This window comes from Phoenix dactylifera, unplaced genomic scaffold, assembly GCF_009389715.1.
Source record: "Phoenix dactylifera cultivar Barhee BC4 unplaced genomic scaffold, palm_55x_up_171113_PBpolish2nd_filt_p 001954F, whole genome shotgun sequence".
In the NCBI taxonomy this organism is placed as follows: Eukaryota; Viridiplantae; Streptophyta; class Magnoliopsida; order Arecales; family Arecaceae; genus Phoenix; species Phoenix dactylifera.
In genome coordinates, this window is record NW_024069237.1 from 38,877 (window position 1) to 58,029 (window position 19,153).

The 19,153-nt window shown below is 42.7% G+C and overlaps 2 protein-coding genes across 2 annotated transcripts; one reads left to right on the forward strand and one right to left on the reverse strand.

The window, feature by feature from the left end:
* Positions 1 to 205: 205 nt before the first annotated feature.
* Positions 206 to 3,576, forward strand: LOC103702803 (receptor-like serine/threonine-protein kinase At2g45590). The gene has a single exon (XM_017841756.3). The coding sequence runs from the start codon at positions 408 to 410 to the stop codon at positions 2,703 to 2,705; it is 2,298 nt and encodes a 765-aa protein (XP_017697245.2). The 5' UTR covers positions 206 to 407; the 3' UTR covers positions 2,706 to 3,576.
* Positions 3,577 to 6,705: 3,129 nt separating this feature from the next.
* LOC120109253 (UTP:RNA uridylyltransferase 1-like) lies at positions 6,706 to 15,504 on the reverse strand. The gene is made up of 4 exons (XM_039123005.1): positions 15,209 to 15,504; positions 15,048 to 15,111; positions 12,729 to 12,925; positions 6,706 to 7,110 (listed from the first exon to the last, which is right to left on the reverse strand). The coding sequence occupies exons 1-4, from the start codon at positions 15,487 to 15,489 to the stop codon at positions 6,879 to 6,881; spliced, it is 774 nt and encodes a 257-aa protein (XP_038978933.1). The 5' UTR covers positions 15,490 to 15,504; the 3' UTR covers positions 6,706 to 6,878.
* Positions 15,505 to 19,153: the final 3,649 nt, after the last annotated feature.

A 19,153-nucleotide genomic window follows, 5' to 3' on the forward strand; every position in this document is an offset into this window, starting at 1 on the left:
GTGCCTTTTATCTGGAAGGATACTGAGTCTATCTTGCAATTTTTTTATTTTTTGCATCCTTTATTCTAATTTTTTCTAGATGTACTTACGTGTAAAAAATATATATAATTATTAGTTCTTATAATTAAATTATTCAATTATTATCACTTATTGATATGTTATTTCTTCTTATTAAAAGAATAAAATGGAATAGTACCAAATGGCCCAAAAGGTTTCCGGGTCGCCCTTTAGAGAGAGAGAAAGACGCCCCCGATTCCCCTCCCTTCTCCTCCTCTCTCCGTGTCCATGATGACTTGCTAAAGAAGGGGAAAGATCGCAGTGATAAAAAAGGGAACTTTTTTCCTCATCTTTTCCCTCAACTTCTGAGCTATATATTTTGTTACTATCCCCAGGAGCTATCTGGACCGATGCCATCCCGGCTGCCGCAGGGGACGGCGGACCCGCCGGACCCCACTGCGGCTGCTATCCCGCACCACCACCACCACCACCACCACCACCATAATAGCCACCATCCCATCCTGGTCACCGTGGTGGCGGCGGCGGCCGTTCTCACCTTCTTTGTCCTTACCACTGCCTTGCTGGTTATGATCTTGTACCGCCGCCTCGCCCGCGGTCGCGCCGGCTCCACCGCGCCTGCCGATCTGAAGGCTGCTCCGCCGAACCCCCTCCGGCGGTTCTCCTACTCCCAGCTCCGTCGCGCCACCGCCTCCTTCTCCCCCTCCCATAAGGTCGGTCAGGGCGGGTTTGGCTCTGTCTTCCGCGGCGCCCTCCCCTCTGGTCAGGAGATTGCCGTGAAGCTCATGGATTTTGGATCCCTCCAGGGGGAGCGCGAGTTCCAGAACGAGCTGGCCCTTGCCGGGAAGATGCTCGCTATGGGGTCGTCGCCGGACCGGGGGTGGGTGGTCGTTCCCCTTGGGTACTGCAGCTCCGACGAGAAGCGCCATAGTCGACGGTGGTGGCGGCGGCGGTGGATGGAGGCGGACGAGGAGGAGGAAGAGGTGGTGGAGGCCTCCGCCACGGGCGGGGGGACGGGGCGGAGGCTGCTGCTGGTGTACGAGCTGATGCACAACGGGAGCCTTCAGGACGCTCTGCTCGACCGGCGGTGCCCGGAGCTCATGGACTGGGACCGCCGGTTCTCGGTGGCGCTCGACATCGCCCGCGGCCTCCACTTCCTCCACGCCGTGTGCGATCCCCCGGTCATCCACGGCGATATCAAGCCGAGCAACATCCTCCTCGACGCCCGGCTCTCCGCCAAGATCGCCGACTTCGGTCTCGCCCGCCTCAAGGCTCCCGTCACTCACGAGCCCCCAACCGCCCCCGCCGCCAATTTGGGCGAGGATGAGGTGGTCATCGAGATCGATCTGGATGAGGCCGTGGCCAATGATTCCAAATCCGTTTCGAACGATATGAAGAAGGAGCCAGCGGTGGGAGGAGGAGAGGATGATGCTTCGATCATGGGAGAGACAGCCGAGAGCACCACGACGACTGTCGAATTCGAGGAGGCGATCGGATGTGGAGGCTTCGCTCCTGAGAAATCCCCAGGGGAAGATGAGGTCTTCACCACGGCATCGCCGGTGGAAACGGCGGCGGCCTTGAATGTGGCATCGACTTCAGAGACAGGAGGGGGATTCGACATGATGAGTGTGGACAGTGGGAAGGAGACTGCAGCCTCCGGCAGCCAGAGAGGAGGCCGGAACAAGAGCGGGGCGGGCAAGGACTGGCGGCGGCGAAAGGATACTGGCGGCGGAGCAAATTCCGAGTCAGGCGGCGGCATCAAAGACTACGTGGTGGAATGGATTCAATCGGAAATCAAGAATGAGCGGCCTAACAGTGATTGGATTGCAGCTCCGACTGCTCCTGCAGAGGATTGCTTGCCGAAGCCATTGGGAGGGGGGAGGTCGGAGCGGAAGAAGCGGCGGCGGCGGCGAATGGAGTGGTGGGCCTTGTTGGATGAGGAGAAGTCGAACAAGGAGGAGAAGAGCCGGAGGGCGAGGGAGTGGTGGCGGGAGGAGTTCTGCGAGGAGCTCATGAACAAGCAAAAGTCGAAGAGAAAGACCGAGAAAGGAGAGCAGCAATTGTGGCAGAAAGATGAGGACTTGGCGTCGCCTTCGGAGAGGAGGAGGAGGAGGAGGAGGAAGAGCCGGGGCAGCCGGAGCGGTATGGACTGGGGGGCGGAAGGCATCAGTGGGGAGATGAGGACCGCGAGGAGGAGGAGAAGCCAGGAGTGGGCGAGCGGGGACATCCCGAACGGCACGGTGAGCAGCACCCCGAGCATGAGGGGCACCGTCTGTTACGCCGCCCCCGAGTACGGCGGCGGCGGAGCGCTCTCGGAAAAGTGCGACATCTATAGCTTTGGTGTCCTCCTGCTGGTTCTCGTGTCAGGGCGGCGCCCGCTGCAGGTGACGGCGTCGCCCATGTCCGAGTTCGAGAGGGCCAACCTCATCTCGTGGGCGCGGCACCTCGCGCACTTAGGAAGGCTTCTCGATCTCGTCGACCCATCCCTTCGAGCGACGGACGGGGAGCAGGCTCTTCTTTGCATCACGGTCGCCCTCCTCTGCCTTCAGCGGTCTCCGGCTCGCCGGCCGTCAATCAAAGTGATAATTGGAATGCTAACCGGCCAGTCCAAGCCTCCGCACCTCCCATTGGAGTTCTCGCCGTCGTCACCTGGTGGCTTTCCATTCAAATCCAGGAGGAAGGCTCGGTGAGTTGATCAATTTTTATGGGCATTAGTTCTTGTGTTTGTTGTACACCATTCTAAATTTTCCATCTCTTTGGAGCTTGGATGCATGCATAAAAATTCTCATGACAAGATAAGTCTTCAATTCCAATTTTGAGTGCGAGGGAACCTTTTGTCCTGGTAGATTGAAAAGGATCTCGCCTTTGCATACTGTGCCTACCTTTATCCTTCATTTCACCCAAGCTCTTCTGTTTCAAACTTTTGCTGTTAAAAGAAAAAATTTCCCACAGATACTTCCTTCTAGCAATGACCAGATTCCCTGTAAGCTGATGCAATCAGCGTTTCAGATTTTTTTTTTTTCACCCCTGGTGTTATGCAATCTCGCTTCCCAATTCTATGCTTTTCCAAAAAGGCTCCTGCTTTCTTCCATGTGGTTTGCCTAGTATGTCAGGGTCTTCAGATTTGGCCTGTTATAGGCCTTGTCTTGGCATTCTTGGTCAAAGAATCCTTACCCAGGTGGAAGACTCTGGGTTCTGAGAGCAGTCCGCATTGTTAGGTAGGGCCATGCGATCAGAATTGGTCAAGGAGAGCCTTGGAACCTTAGCTTGTATGATGATGCATCAGACTTTGCAAGGTGATGGATAAGTCTCGTGGGTTGTACTATAACAAGTTGTTCAGAAAGTTCAGAAATTTTGAATTCTTTAACGCTACTGCATGAAAAATATCTTTCAACTCTATTTGGTTGTTGTTTGCCTGGTTTTTGTGAATTTTTGATAACCCCATCTGACCAAAATGATGGTCCTATTTCTGGGGCATATGTATTAAAGGCTGCTCTTTATGGCTGATGTTGATTAGATTCTGTCAACTATTTAATGCATTTATTTTTCTTATGTCTCTAACCTTTTGGTATCTTCCAATAGAATGATCCAAAAATGATGATATTATTGGTTACCCACCCACAAAATTATCTAGAACTCTTTTATTATTGATAAGCTTTCTTGGAGAGTTTGAAGCAAGTTGATGGATCTTTGTTACATGAGAGGCGTTTTTAAGCTCTATCCTAAAGCTATGATAGCATGATGTTGTTATGGGTTGTACCAAAGCGAAGAAAATAATTTTGGAAATCAACAGATATCTATTCATAGATATATATGTGGAATTTTTGCCTCTTTTTTTTTTTGGCTTTTTTAAAATCTCTGCTCGAACCTTTGACCTAAAGATGCACTGATGTTGGAACTTTGGTGGGGATGCTACCATGCTAGACTTGGTATTATTGGTCATAAAATAGTTTGAGTTTTGTGCAAGGGTGCATTTTCCCTTTTTTCTTTCTTTTTTTTTCAAAAAAATAGTAGGAAGAATGGCTTTTGCTTTTCAGCTTTGCGCTAATTTTGTTGGTCTTTTATCTGCCTCTTGACACCTATGATAACCTCATGTTATGAAGGGTGACGCAGTCATGCACAGAAATAAATTGTGTCACCAGTTATATCACATACTATGTTATTGAAAAGATTTCTAGGTAGAGTAGCTTCTTTTGTCAAACAAGAATTGTCGAATCTTGGTGCTTAAGCTGCTTTACAAATCCTTGCTGTTTTCAAGATTCCATAATTGCTTGCGATGTTTATTTTAACTTGCAAGGCTTTTGTAGTTAGATCTAATCTGGAGTGCTAGAGAAATTGGGAGAATGTTTTGAGCGTATTTTATTATGTCTTATAACTATGTACAAATTTTGCCTCCAAAAATTCGTACATTTTTGTATCTTTACCGAGAACATAGGTCTTTCTGATCCTTGGCAGAGTTCTATAACCTATCATCTGTTTACATAAAAAAAACTCACCTTGGTGCTAAAGCTTTATCCTTAGATATGTGATTTCCCATGTCAATAAAGGTTCCTCATCCTAGGTACCTGTATAAAGAAAATCTCATGATCACCAACTTTTGGCAACGCATGGTATCAAACAAATAACTCTAGGCAACACTTCCATGGCGCGAGATTATTCTTCCTAATGTGAGGTTCAAATAAACTGAGTTATTTTTCACTTTCACACTGTCATGGCATAGGGTAAAGTTAATCGTTCAGCTAGACTGAATATATGAAGATTCTGTGAGGATCCGTGCGGGCGTGTGTTTAGTCCCACATTGGTTATTCGCTGGGTAGATCTTGGGTACTTATACATGATCAAGGAACCCAAACAATACCTTCCGGTTAGGCATTTTGGGTGAGGTCCTGGGTTGTTACAAATGCTATCAGAGCCGACCCGGCCCATAACCTATATGGACTAGGGAACACTGCAGCACGGATTCATTGGGGCTGACCACGGACCAATCGCGGTGTTTGTGATTAGATTTGAATAGATTTGAACCCTTAGCCTGACGAGGACGTCAGGACTTGAACGGAAGGAGTATGTGAGGATCCGTGCGGGCGTGTATTTAGTCCCACATCGGTTATTCGCTGGGTAGATTTTGGGTATTTATACAGGATCAAGGAACCCAAACAATACCTTCCGGCTAGTCATTTTGGGTGAGGTTTGGGTTGTTACAAATATGTGAGGACCCATGCGGGCGTTTGTTTAGTCCCACATCGGTTATTCGCTAGGTAAATCTTGGATACTTATACAGGATCAAGGAACCCAAATAATACCTTCCGGCTAGCCATTTTGGATGAGGTTCTGGGTTGTTACAAATAGTATTAGAGGGAACCCGGCCCATAACTTATGTGGACTAGGGAATACTGCAGCACGGATCCATTGGGGCTGACCACGGACCGATCGTGGTGTTTGTGATTAGATTTGAATGGATTGAACCCTTAGCCTGATGAGGATGTCAGGGCTTGAACGAGAGGAGTATGTGAGGACCCATGCGGGCGTGCGTTTAGTCCCATATCGGTTATTTGCTGAGTAGATCTTGGGTATTTATACAGGGTCAAAGAACCCAAATAGTACCTTCCGGCTAGCCATTTTGGGTGAGGTTCTGGGTTGTTACAAATTTCTGTTCAAGTAAGGTCGTACAATCGTATCTTTGATTGCAAAGAAGACGGGCAACTCAGTCTGATGGATGACTCTTGACCTCAAGGCTGGAGCGTGATTAATCATAAGAATCCTTCGGAGTTCTTGCTGTTGAGGATCGTTCTTGAACGATTTATATGTAAGGATCTATGCGGGCGTGTGTTTAGTCCCACATCGGTTATTCGCTGGGTAGATTTTTGGTACTTATATAGGATCAAGGAATCCAAATAATACCTTCCGACTAGCCATTTTGGGTGAGGTTCTGGATTGTTACAGATTGTCTCTCATGGACATGTTGATTATGATTAGTTTCGAGTGTCTGCTTTAGTTTCTAGCATCTTTGATCTTGTTCATCACCTTTGTGAGGCTTGTAGAACTTGATGTCTAGGAGCTCAGATTACTTGGTTTTAGGTTTCATTATCATGGACCAGATGATCATCTATTTCGATATGCACTTTGGTTTCCAGCATCTCCAATCACGATGGCTTTTTCTGCCAATAGATTCAAAACTTCAACACCGATATCAGACATTGCAAGCTTAGCATCTATTTTTCATATATCGCTCCATGCCGAGAAGAGGAATATATACTTGCAGCAACAACACGAATGGAACCATAAACTTCTATTCTGGGAGCATTTCAGACCTTAACTCCCCCTTTCTAGCCTGCTATAGTTCTTTTAGTTAGCATCCCGGCAACAAGAATGGAAGATTACCAGTAAGCCAGATACTTCACGAACCATTGGTACATTTTGTTACACTTAAATCACCCTCGTTAAGAGGCACACTTCAATACAATTGATGTCCAATAGCTGTTGCATTAGTTTGTTAACACTATTTTGGTTTTAGGGCAAGTTAAATGGCCAGTATCATGTCCATATTCTCTTCAAACGTTCAATTATTTCATCTTCATTACTTTCAGAAGCTAAAAATGTTGATAGCGTGAGGCCATAAAGCTAAGCAATTTGTCTGGCTTTCCTAGTTTTGCACCATAGTATCTTTTAAATGGCTCATCAACACCTCCAAAATGATATGAAAATAATTAAGCTACATAACTTGCAGACCTAGAAGTTTCTTTACAGCAGAAAACATAGTTGCCACCATAATACATATTATGCACAAAAGGGATATAAGAAAACCTCGCCCCTCCCAAAAGGAACAAGGATATACAATTAAAGCTAAGAAACCTATTCACAAAATCCTATTGGTTTGAACTTTGCATTGAATTTGGTGCATAAGGCTCAAAAAGCGTGACACTGGGGTTCGGATCACACTGCAGAATATCTGCAGCTCGTTCAAATTCTTCCCTCAAAATCTTAATGCTGTTTTTGTCAACCACACGGCCAAGATCATGAGAAGTCTCAAAGGGATCCTCTATGGATATTAGATGACGATCATTTCCAATCCGCCTTGTCCAATCCTTAGCTTGCTTGCTGTCGGAAAAATTGCGAGGTTAGAAAAGAATTCACAAGCATTCTAACAAATGTTCCATGGCTAATTAAAAATTACTGGTGTAATACATTAGTACAAAATGGACATCATGTCTCATAATGCTCTGGATAATTGTGAAGACGTTTATGATGATAACACACCTAAGTGCACCATGAACCAGATTTGGCTGCTGACCAAACAAAAAGCTAAATAATGAATTAGAAACACAAAAGTTTGAGAAAAATAAATGAAAAATAAAAAAAAACATTATGAGAATAATGTAAATCCTCTAACCTCTTGAAAAAAAAAAAGAGGTTATGCTTGTCATTAAATGTATGATTGCATGATCAAATCTATGAGTCAGGTAATAACTTTACAAGATAATTTATTTTCTTTTGAAAGAGACGATTTAAATTTGTAAAATAATGCATATTCCATAACATAACAGCAAATCGACCTAAAAAGTTATTACCTAAATAAATTAGAAAAACACGTCCATGCATGATTAGATCCAGAATGCACATGTGCCCTATGAAGGATTGTTGCATGAACCGCAACAAGATCTGTCCCAGCACATGATGGAGAATTTGACTATGGAAGAGAATGACTTCTCTTAATCGTCCATGCAAAAATAAATTTTATCACCCCCAAGTACACATAAAGCATCATCGAAAATGTGATCATTACAAATATTAGTATTTGGCCCATCTAATGCCCATGTTGTATTCAAGAGTAAGGGACATTTTGGATGCTGTGATTTTGATGATCAATTTGTTTGGAGTAAATTTGATAAATAACTCCCAATTTATTATAATGTGCTTTCTTCGTTCTCTCTGTGCTTACCACAATGAGTCTTGTATGCTGGAGCTAGAATTTTCCATGCTACTTCAGTTCGTAAATAGAATTGAGAGCTGGTTGGAAGGTTTTATGGTGGCTATCTTCACTCTAAAATGCAAAAAGGTCTTACTTAAGGATGATTCTAGCACAGTCATAAGCTAGATACTTCGCAAAGCTCATTCTAATCTTGATCCTTTATTGCTGGATATTCTGCACCTTGTATCAATTTTGGATTTCAAAGCTGAGCATGCTCTTTTTTTTTTTTTGCTAAAATGGACGTTTCATACATCACGGGTACGAATACACCCAATAGAATTGGAATACAAAAGGTTCCGGAGTGCTTCGGGCATCTCTCTCTCCTTAGCCCATAGAGTGCCTCCTGAATGGCTTGCTACATATACTGCCACCCAATCGGCCGCCCCATTGGCCTCATGATATACATGTATAGCATGGAATGTAACACCCTCCCTCACCATCATCCAAATATCGCGTACTAGGGGATGAACACCGTCATGACTACTCGAGCCCCTGCGGATCCAGCTAATCACCGTGGCCGAGTCACCCTCCAGAAAAACAGAGCTCGCTCGAAGCACACGCCGCGCGTAGAACAGGAGTCTGAGGCTGTCTTGCAGACTTGAACCGAAGTATCAAAAATCTGACAGTCCCCTGCTGCCACTGCACTGGAACTCGAGCCCCTGATGACGAATCCGGCTCCTCCCTTCCTACCACCATGCAGGACAGCCATCAAAATTGACCTTGAGGAAACTCAGGGATGGGAGCTCCCAGGTAAAAAAATACCCTATGTGGAGCTGTCGAAGCAATGTGGGGACTCTAGATATCCCGAGCTGTCAAAAGTCTATGAGCTGACTCTACATGGATAATCTCTGCAGCCTGAGCACGAGCCCGCTCTATCACGAACCGTAAGGATGGTCGACGCTCACCAATCTCTGCAGCCTGAGCTGAGCATGCTTTCAGGGAAACCAACTACCCTGCTAATTGGCTAGCAGGTAGAGGCATGAACTCGACTTTGTGGATGGTGATACTATGCCTCCCGAGTTGGCACTTCTCCTGTGACTGGATTCTATGGGCATCACCTATTTCGGTCTTCCTGATTTGTTAATTGTCTTTGTACTTTGGCTTCATATTTTATTTGTTCTTCCTTTGAGGATCTACCAAAAAACAAAGAAAAGGGGATGAGTTTGGGAGGGGGGTAGAGATGGGTGGTCGTGGCATGTGTATGGTCCCACTAAGAGGTGTTTGGTGGATCAGGGTTGGAGAAGAAAAGGTAGGTAACAAAAGAGCACCACAAGAGAACTTACCTAGATGTAGGTAAAGAACGAGCATCTATGCTATGCGTAAGGGATATAACTAGCATTCACAACTTCAGGTGGAACAGGACAGACCTAAAGCAACCTAGACAAATCCGATGCTGAACAAAAGAAATGCCCTCCCTGAGAATCATTATAAATAGCCTAGAAATCTAGGCTGGTGAAATCATACTTCAGAAGCACCTCTAATGACATAAATACAATACAAAATTCAGGCAGCAAGAATATTGCCTGGAGAAGGTATAGGTCCAAGAGGAGAAGCCTAACCCAAGCAAGCTCATCACAGGAACTTCTGTTGTGACCACCTTCTTTTGTGCTGCCTAGTTCTTTTGTGCAAGCAAATATGGTATGACCTATCCAAGATCGTGTCGTCTCTTTTATGGAAAAAAAGCATATGGTATTTCATAAAAGAACAATCTTCTAGATAGAAGTCAGACATGAAAAAAGTATTAAAATTGACAAAAGTAGCATTTGAACAAGAATCAGAATGAAATTATGGGATTTTGACACAATGATCCTCTTTTTCATGTGAATACCAAAATAGCCCCTTTTATCGATGAATACTGCCAGCCCCTACATTTTAGTTCAGTGGACAGAAAAATCCCCATCATCATTTAACAAGTAACTCTGCTAGGCAGGAGGCAAATTTCCAATTGTACCCTGTGAAGAGTTTTCAGCAGTGAAACATCTGCCACTTCAGTTCTCATCTTATCGCAATCTCAATTATTGTTGGTGAACCACCCACAGTCCACCTCCTTCCCATTTCTTTGCCTGTCCATTTGACTTGCATGAAGGCTGACAAAACTAGCAGCCAGTGAGTCTCCATGATTATGTTTGATGCACCTCTCCTCCAAGCATGGGTCTCCTCTTCTGGAGATTATCATATGACAAAGACCTCACTACCGAAGATAATTCAAGTCGGCTGATCACAGAAACCATGTATAAAAACAACTGCCGTGATCTCATTGAAAGAGATGCATAGGAAGATTATGCTAAGATGGTAGAGGTAAAATAGGTTGTCAGTGCAGGATTTGGGGTCTGCTTTTCTTTCTAGAGCTTATTGACTCTTACTGTGAACAATTTTGTTATGGGAGTTTCTTGTATCCTTGTTCTTCAGATGCATTGTTTAATAGAGTTTGAATTGGATTGGAGGTCTGAGAAGCTTTTGCCAGGTCATCATACCCAATAACTTTCTTCTAACCCACCTTGCCTTGTGATTATACCAACTAACTTGCTTTCCAGTGCACCTCACTTAGACTTCATGTACTTGTTCTAACTGCTTGCTTTTGGCTGGATGATTATCTACTGTTGGATTGCATAAAAAGCCAAAGTCGAGTAACACTCCCTAGGATGGGTTCACACTTCCTTGTGGAGCTCTACTTTTTACAAACTCTTGGATTAAAGAATCTCAGTTCCTTTGCTGCCCATCATGCATGTGTCCAGCAAGGTTCATGTTCCTTGAGAGCGTGCTCTTCTTGGCATTATATCTAGGAACCTCCATGAGCTTCCAATTCCCTAAGCTTCAAAAGGCTGCTTACCATCCAGTCCAAGACATTGTGTTGTAGTCCACCACTGAACCAGACATCCTTAGTGCCTCCTCCTTGCACCCCAACTTCTAACATCTCGAGATTATGGAGTTCCAAGCAGCAACCAGTCAACCACTCTCTTAGGCATTTTATCAAACAAATTCCTTTCAATCTCTAGATGACCAACAAGGTTCCCACCAGAGTTCAAGACTGCATTTCAGATGTAGCAATTGAAGGTCGGTTGAATGGCTCGGTTGCTAAATGATTTGATTAAAATAGGGAAATTGAGGTGTCAGGTCTCACAGCGGGGCTGGACATCTCAGCAAAGAGAGTGAGAATGTCATCTTCAACAGTCAGTTTGGAAATGGAGTTTGAACATGTGAATAAAAAAGTTGGCAGCAGGGTAGGGAATAGATCCAAGATGAGAGTAGTAGGTGATGAGGGTCAGCCAGTATTCAAACCATAAAGGGAGGTGATGGGGGCCCAATTTTGGCCCTACAGACACCTACGTCAATCAGACGTGTCCTCAGTCCGGCCCAAAATCAGCCTGACCTCGGATTCCGCCGAAAGCTCCTCCGACCTCGAATATTCGCCGACTCGCCCCGGCCAAGCTCGGGGCGCCTTCCTTATTCGCCGACGCACCCCGGCCGAGTTCGGGGCGCCTTCTCCAATTATACGCCCCGACCCCAAGCTCGGGGCGCTTTGCCGGGCACACCCCGGCCGAGTTCGGGGCGCCTTCTCCAATTATACGCCCCGACCCCAAGCTCGGGGCGCTTTGCCGGGCACACCTCGGCACCCATCAAGCCGACTTCGCCAAAAGCACGACGCGACCTCTCAACAAGTTCGGCCTAACTGGCAGCCGTACCCATGTGCATGCCCACGTCCTCCTACATGGCCGTACATTGCGACGCCACCACGACGTACTACTCCGGCCCTACTCTGCCAATGCCTTCCCATTCCCAAGAACGGACTCCATTGCACGCCACAATCAAACCTTGGCTGCGCGCCATCCCCACTCATGATGAGGACGGGCCATGCCCTGCTACGGCTGTCAACGCCTTACCGTTCTCAAGAACGGACTCCACCATGTGCCACAACCAAGCTCTGGCTGCGCGCCACTCCCACTCATGATGGGAATGGGTCATACCTCCGCCACCTAAACACCCCTACTGGGACTATAAATAAAGATCAGCATGTAACACCCGGAGGGACTCTTGGCTGGATATACAAAGCTCCACTCTAACTTGATCGTCAGAGGACCCTCACCAGAAACACCGGTGAGGCTTTGTACAGGTACATTGCCGGTCGCAGGAGGTAGCTCTCCCCATCTTCTTATGCACTCCGGCAGCTCTCCCGACTCCTCCGGCGTGATCACCCTCGGACCAGATTTGAACCACAATAGGAGGTATCAAGCTAAGACAGGCAAGTGAGCTCTTGAAGATTTGGAGTAGCATTGACTGGCAAATAAAGCCTTAACATTTCACTGTCCACAGGCCATGGCATCAAGGACGAGTGGTAGCGAGTGGGTGGGAAGAGAGAAAAAGTTGGAAAGAGGTATTTTATGTATTAGGGGTATTTTATGTATTTTAGAATGTCACAGCTAACAGAGTTTCTGTTGACTAAGCATTCAAGACTTATCTGTCCACTAAAGCAAATAATAAGGGCTTGTTGTATTAAATAATTAAAAAAGGACTAATTGGGCAACAATAGCAGAATAAGGGACCTTTACATCAAAATCCCTAAAATTAAATCATCAGAACTTCATAAATACAAAGTTGAAGCAAAAAAAATGGTAAGGTTCCATAAAAGGTTCTAAAATGTAGTAGTATAAACTTGCAATATTCAAAAGCTGACATAAACAATATCTCGATATAATGCACTTATTATGTAAAAAAACCATATCCTTTTCAAATAACTGAAGATACTTACCTAATGATGCTTCCCGTTCGAACAGATATAACATCACTTGTGTAATCATGATGATATGCCCAGTACTGAAAGAATGCCCAAAGCAACCGTGCAATACTCTCCTTGTTTCTGGCACCAAAATCATGCAGTTTTTCCACTTGATCAAAGTAAGCACATTCAATGTTATCTATGGTTACAGCATAAGTTGCTTCCATTGCCTGGCATATAGATAGGAGCATATATTAGAAGGGAACCCCACTTGAAAATATGCTCAAAAATGTGCAGGAAGTATAATTGAAACTAAGATCAGCAAGCTTCTGGTGTGTTCACATTTTCCCTCAAATGAAATATGCTGCATTCATAATACGAAACAATTCCATAGAACGTGAAGTTTATCATACAAGGTTAACAAGATTTCATCCACAGAATCAAAAAAGGATGAGATAATGAACATTTCTTCATGCAAAGATAAATGAACGTACCAGTGGAACAATGTATATTAAAACTGGAGAAAAATATTAGGAACTAGGAGACTTTTGTGAAGTATTATGAATATTTTCAGCGATCTGTAGAGCTGAAAGATAAAATGGATGCTTAAAGTAAACAATTTTAGAATATGATTAGGAAAATTGGCAGGTTAACAATTGGATGAGGGTGAAATTGCAATTGCACAGTTGGGTGCATAAAAATACCTTAGTTGATAGAACTTTTGTTGCAAGACCAAAGTGCCTCCATATATGGTTGCTTATAAATACTCTTTTAATGGTCTACAAGTTCCACATTAAATGTCAAATGAAGGTAAAACTTGATTTTGCTTGTAAAGTGGATTTGGACAGAGGCTTATGAATTTTGTTGGTCAGAGTTGTCTCTAATATGTACTGCAAAGCACAAGTTTGAATGGCATACTAAATATCAGCATGTAGTTTCAACAGATGAAGTCCCCAAAATTGTCCTTTAGCCAAAAAAAAAAAAAAAAGTCCCCAAAATTGTCGTCTGGGGCCTCTAACCAAGGGGACTTATGATGATATCACCATATTAATCATGGTTTCTTGCAGCCACCTCATATCATGCCAGACGCCTGCGAACACCTCACCTGCCGATGAACCATGATTACATCAGGATGCTTCATATAATCCTACCAGTTATGGCTAATCTTGCTGAGCTGTAGACCAGTCCTGCTTGGTTGAGATCTCCACATGGATGAGTCAAGAATCATTCTCACCTGGTTGACATTGGAAATGCAAGCCATGACTTGCTGCATGCACTATCGGCATTAACTTCATCATCTTGCCAAGCAAGGCCAGCTGCTCAAGCTGTGACCCACATCTTAAGGTCATGGTGCTGCTCATTCAAGTCATGATCCCATGTTGCTCAGTGTTCTTCACCATGTCAAGATCCATCCTTGATGAAACTTTGCCCGCTTGGCCAAGTAAAACTATAGACTCATCGAAACTATACTTATTTTGCCCAGCTGCGATGTTATCTTCTTGGTCCATGATGCTACCTAAAGTCCCATGATATCACCCTTTTAAGCCGATATCATCATCATGCTCAAGTCCAATGCTTATATATATTAGTACTTTATGTACACGATATCATTTTTAAAAAATAATGCATCTCTTATACATCATTTGTTTATTTGTGCAATTGCACATACTCATGCACATTAACCAGTAGTAATTTAAGGGTCTTCAACTTAATTAGACAATCCTCGTTAAAAGAATATAATTGACACTGGTTTCATTTGAAGCCACATGAAATAGTTCACACCTGTCCCATAACAAATCCTTATCAAGAACACAATTTTTTTATTGACATTGAATAATGGTAGAATATGACTAAACAAAATTCTCCTGTAAGCTGTTAAGGTGAGGGTAATATAACTTTTCTTGTGATAAACTGTGGGTAATATAACTTGCTAGCATTCAAAATACAAGGCCCTAGCAGCCACAATGCATCTGTTTTCTTTCTTTCCATCTCTCATCAAGAAGTGCAGCAACCTGTGGCCGAATAAGACCCCCAGCAGGACACAACATTGAAACACATTTCTTTCATACTATAGAGATATCGTTGTGCCAAAATATATGATTAATTCCTTAGACACAAAGAATATTCAAATATATTATCATTAAAGAGTCGATTAAGCAAGAACAAGATAGATACAATACAAATCTATTGAAGAAGGTTGAATGAATAGTGCAACCAAATTATTATATGCTTGAGTGAAGGTATTAATATCTAATTATAGAAAAGTAGCATATCAGCAACAAGTACCCAAATGTAAATTAAATGACTTCCATAAGATTGTCAGCAGCTGTAATGAACATTAAGCCTACATACCTGTAAACAAGGAAGAATTGCAGGCTTGCGCAGTTGCAAGAAGTGAATGCACATTAGCACATAACTGTAAAGAAATTACGAATCAGAATCAACACTAGTCTTAAATATGTGCATGTTGCTGATCGATATCATGTGTAAAAATGAGCTAAAATGTAACTCACGCATAACTAGAAAGTGTCCCTTGATATGTTTCATTGATGCGACGAGATCTGGCCCAATGTTTCACAATAAAAGCCAACTGCCTTAATCTGTCATCTATTTGCGCATAATCCTTCAGGAGCTTTGTGTTAACAACTGCTAAGAGATTATTGATGCATATATCACAAGAAAGTCCAGTAACTGGATCCATCAGCTTTACTATAGGAACCCTAGCACGAGTTAGTGCCTGCGTCACTTGAACAATTTCAAGTGAGAAATCAGAACAAAATATTCTAGACAACATTTACATGAATTTATGTACGAAAGAAAATATTTGCATTGATTTATAATAACTACAAATCACACAATCACATTACTCATAGGCACATATTACTTCTTGTTTTCAATTTCTCTTACAATTGAATAATGCTTCTAGAATAGAAATTTATAATGAAAGGATTGAAAGGAACATTATCAGCCAGAGAATACAAACTTCAACAGCAAAGTCCCTGGGAAAAAGGAAAATTTAAGACCTGACTAGTATGTTGTGATGTATATATTTTTAGGGATAAAGAGGAATTTAGATGAAACGGAATTTAAGTTGTTCTTGATGCAACACCGTCAAAGTTTATTATATGCCTTATACCAAAATGTGATCTTGTTCTAGAAAAGAACATCAGTAAGGATCATTTTCTTCAGCGCATCGCTTAAATCAATCTAAATCAGATCCTTTGCATTGCTGGACTACAGAACACCGCCATGGTATAGGGCACAACTGATTATTTCTGATTTTGTAATCTAGCCCATTGCTCCTCTACATAGATCACTCTGGCGAGTCTTCACTCTTGCATAAAGTAAGCACACTTAAGAATGAAATGGTGAAACATAGAAACTTTCAAAACTAAGCTCAAGTTTGATGAAAGATGGATATATAATTATGTACATGATCATTTCCAGAAGGAGATCAAATGAGATTTACCCATTTGATTTCTTCCCTTTTGGGGAGAGAAGGCATAGGTGAGGAATTGATGGGAAAAATAAATAACTATTTGGTCATATTGTCTGGAAATTCTTTCTTATCATATTAGAGAAATAGAAACCTTTTCCTTGGGAAGTCTTCAAGACTCTTGGTTGGTTGTTTATCAGGCCAGTGATGCACAGCAGTTCTGCAATAGGCCCTGATTAGACTTAAATTACATTATCCTCTACATCCTGTATAGAAATCTAAATGAAGTTAGCCTTCAACAATCATGCAAATGTTGTGAAACTTTGGTGATATACTTGGATTGCATGTGAAAAGAGGGTGACTCAAGCAACGATGACCAATAAATTGCAGCAAAGAGGATTAAATAACAGAACACTCAATTTATAAGAGGCTAATGTTATTGCCACTATAATGGTTTACTATAGATGATGCTTAGAATTTTATTATGGTTTACTAAGAAAAGTAACATTCACAAAAAACTTGGTAATGAAAATATAGGAGGCTCATAATTTTTCCCTTTACAGGAGGGAATCTAACAGAATCAGACATACTTTAGTGAGAGAGGGAAAACTTTTCATTTTACCTGCAACATAGCTTCACATGGCAAAATGTTTTAGCTGTAAATATACAGTTGTGGCATAGGGTCATTGTTAGTCTTCTATCAGTGGTTTCTAAATCTATGTTGAATCTTGTTCTTATATTCATCCTTTCACCTTTTAATATAAATTTCCATATTCATTTATATGGAAAAAATAAGAAAATGGGAGGGAGGGGAAAAAAAGAGCACTATATTTCATTTTTGCCACCAGTATGATGAGAAGAAAGAATAAAAACTAATTGTGATGGATATGGATAAATTAATTCTAATAGTACCTTCAAATGGAACCACAATAGACATGCAGGACATGAACATATGGAACATAGAGTATACCATACAAGAGGGTTCATATATATTGAAGGCTAAACTGTTGGCCAGTTGAAAGAGTAGATGCCCTATAAGCCAATCATTTGATGGGTTTCTCTTTGTAATCCTCCAAATCATGTACATTGACACTCGATATATATCAATAAAGGCATTGTGTTTCATCATTTGCTGCTTATCTATTTTATTATTGGATGATGAACCCCATAAATTAGGACATTGGTTTTAGGGTTATGATGAGATCATACCAGTGAGACCTAAAATCCTAAAATTCTAATTTAGAATATTTCCAGTCAAATTGGTATATTGAGTCGGGGATCAATATTACCGGAAAGACTGGCACATCTTATGTATGCTCAATGTAGAGGGTGATTGATCTCACAATCACTTGTGTCAGACACTAATACAAAGATGTGGGTGCTCATTAGAGGAATGAGTTCACTGAAATGACCAGCCATGAGAACATCTTATGGATTCTTACTTAATTATCAAAAGATGGTTCTCATAGTGGGAGTTGTGCAAGTGATCCTTAGACCTGAGATCACCATGGTACCTTATGCACTTGAAGCTATGTTTTGGTTTACCCTCATTCACGACATTGCGTTGTGTACGGGGTATTCTGGATATGGTGGATTTTGTACGAAGGTTGTGAGTAGGTCAACAAGGAATCAGTCACTTCTAGTAAGAGAAGGTAACATCCTACTTACTCTAATCTTATGATGATTCAAGAAGCCTTTGATCAAAGCAAAATGAATATTAGAAAGAGTTTCTAATGTTTCATTGTTTGAATTATCATATAAAAGATTGAGAGAGACATGAATAAGTGATTGAGTTTGATATTGATCCATACTCGAGCACTTATTCAGGATGTAGTATGACTGAGGGATTGAATTGCACAGTAACTTTCCACTGAAAGGTATGTTTGGATTTGTCCAATACATTCCTCATCTTCCGGGTAGACATGATACGTTGCTAGACGTCAATCATGTCTTGTGGGTTGATCGGATCAAAGAGTTTGATTAGATCAAAGCATCAGAAAGGTTCTGATTGCTAAGTCAGGTTTAGCACTAAATTGAACCTAAATTGGATTAGAGGTATTCTAATCAGGTTAGGTCAACTTGCACCTGCACCTACTGCTGGCTAAGATAAGGAACCCAATGGGTCACACACAAGGGAATTGATCAAGGGTCTAATTGGATTAGATCATGTTTGCAAGATGAACATGCTAGCACGTGTTGCAAACCCTAGCTCCTGATTCAAATTAAATTCGAATATGATTCTTAGATTTGGTTGATCTAATATGATTAGATCATGACCTAATATGGGTTAGCCAAGAGTTGAAACCCATTTGGCTTTAATTAGACCTGATTTGATTAGGTTTAATGTTTTCTTTAAGTTGGTTAAACCCAATTGGATTGGGTTTGATAGGGCCTTCACTTCTGGACCATTGGATCGCTTCCTGGATGAAGGATCTGGTCCACTGGTTGGCGCCTTCATCTGGACCATTGGATGGCTTCCTGGATGAAGGATCTGGTCCACTGGTTAGCGCCTGAATCTGGACCACTGGATGGCTCTCTGGATGAAAGATCTGGACCGTTGCTCAGCGCCTGAATCTGGACCACTGGATGGCTCTCTGGATGAAAGATCTGGACCGTTGCTCAGCGCCTGAATCTGGACCATCGGTGATGGCATCTTACTTCTGGACCATTGGATGGCACCCTGGATGATGATGTCTTGATCTGGACCATTAGATGGCACCTAGATCTGGACCATTGGCTTTGGTTCACTGCATTTGGGCCCTTGGATCATCAGGATTTAAGAGGGAGATGTGAGAAAGAAGTTGATACACCCTTCTCCTTAGCACCCCATCATGATGGGATGCATCTCTTGGCACATGCCTCATCATGATGAGGTGTGTGGATGGGATGCATCCCTTTATGATGCATCCCTCCATCTCTTATAAATAGGAGGTGCCTTGGGGTTCTAAAGATCATCCAAGAAAAAGCCTCTCCTTCTCTCTCCCTTATCCCTTCTTTCTTACAAGCCTCTCTCTTTTGTCCT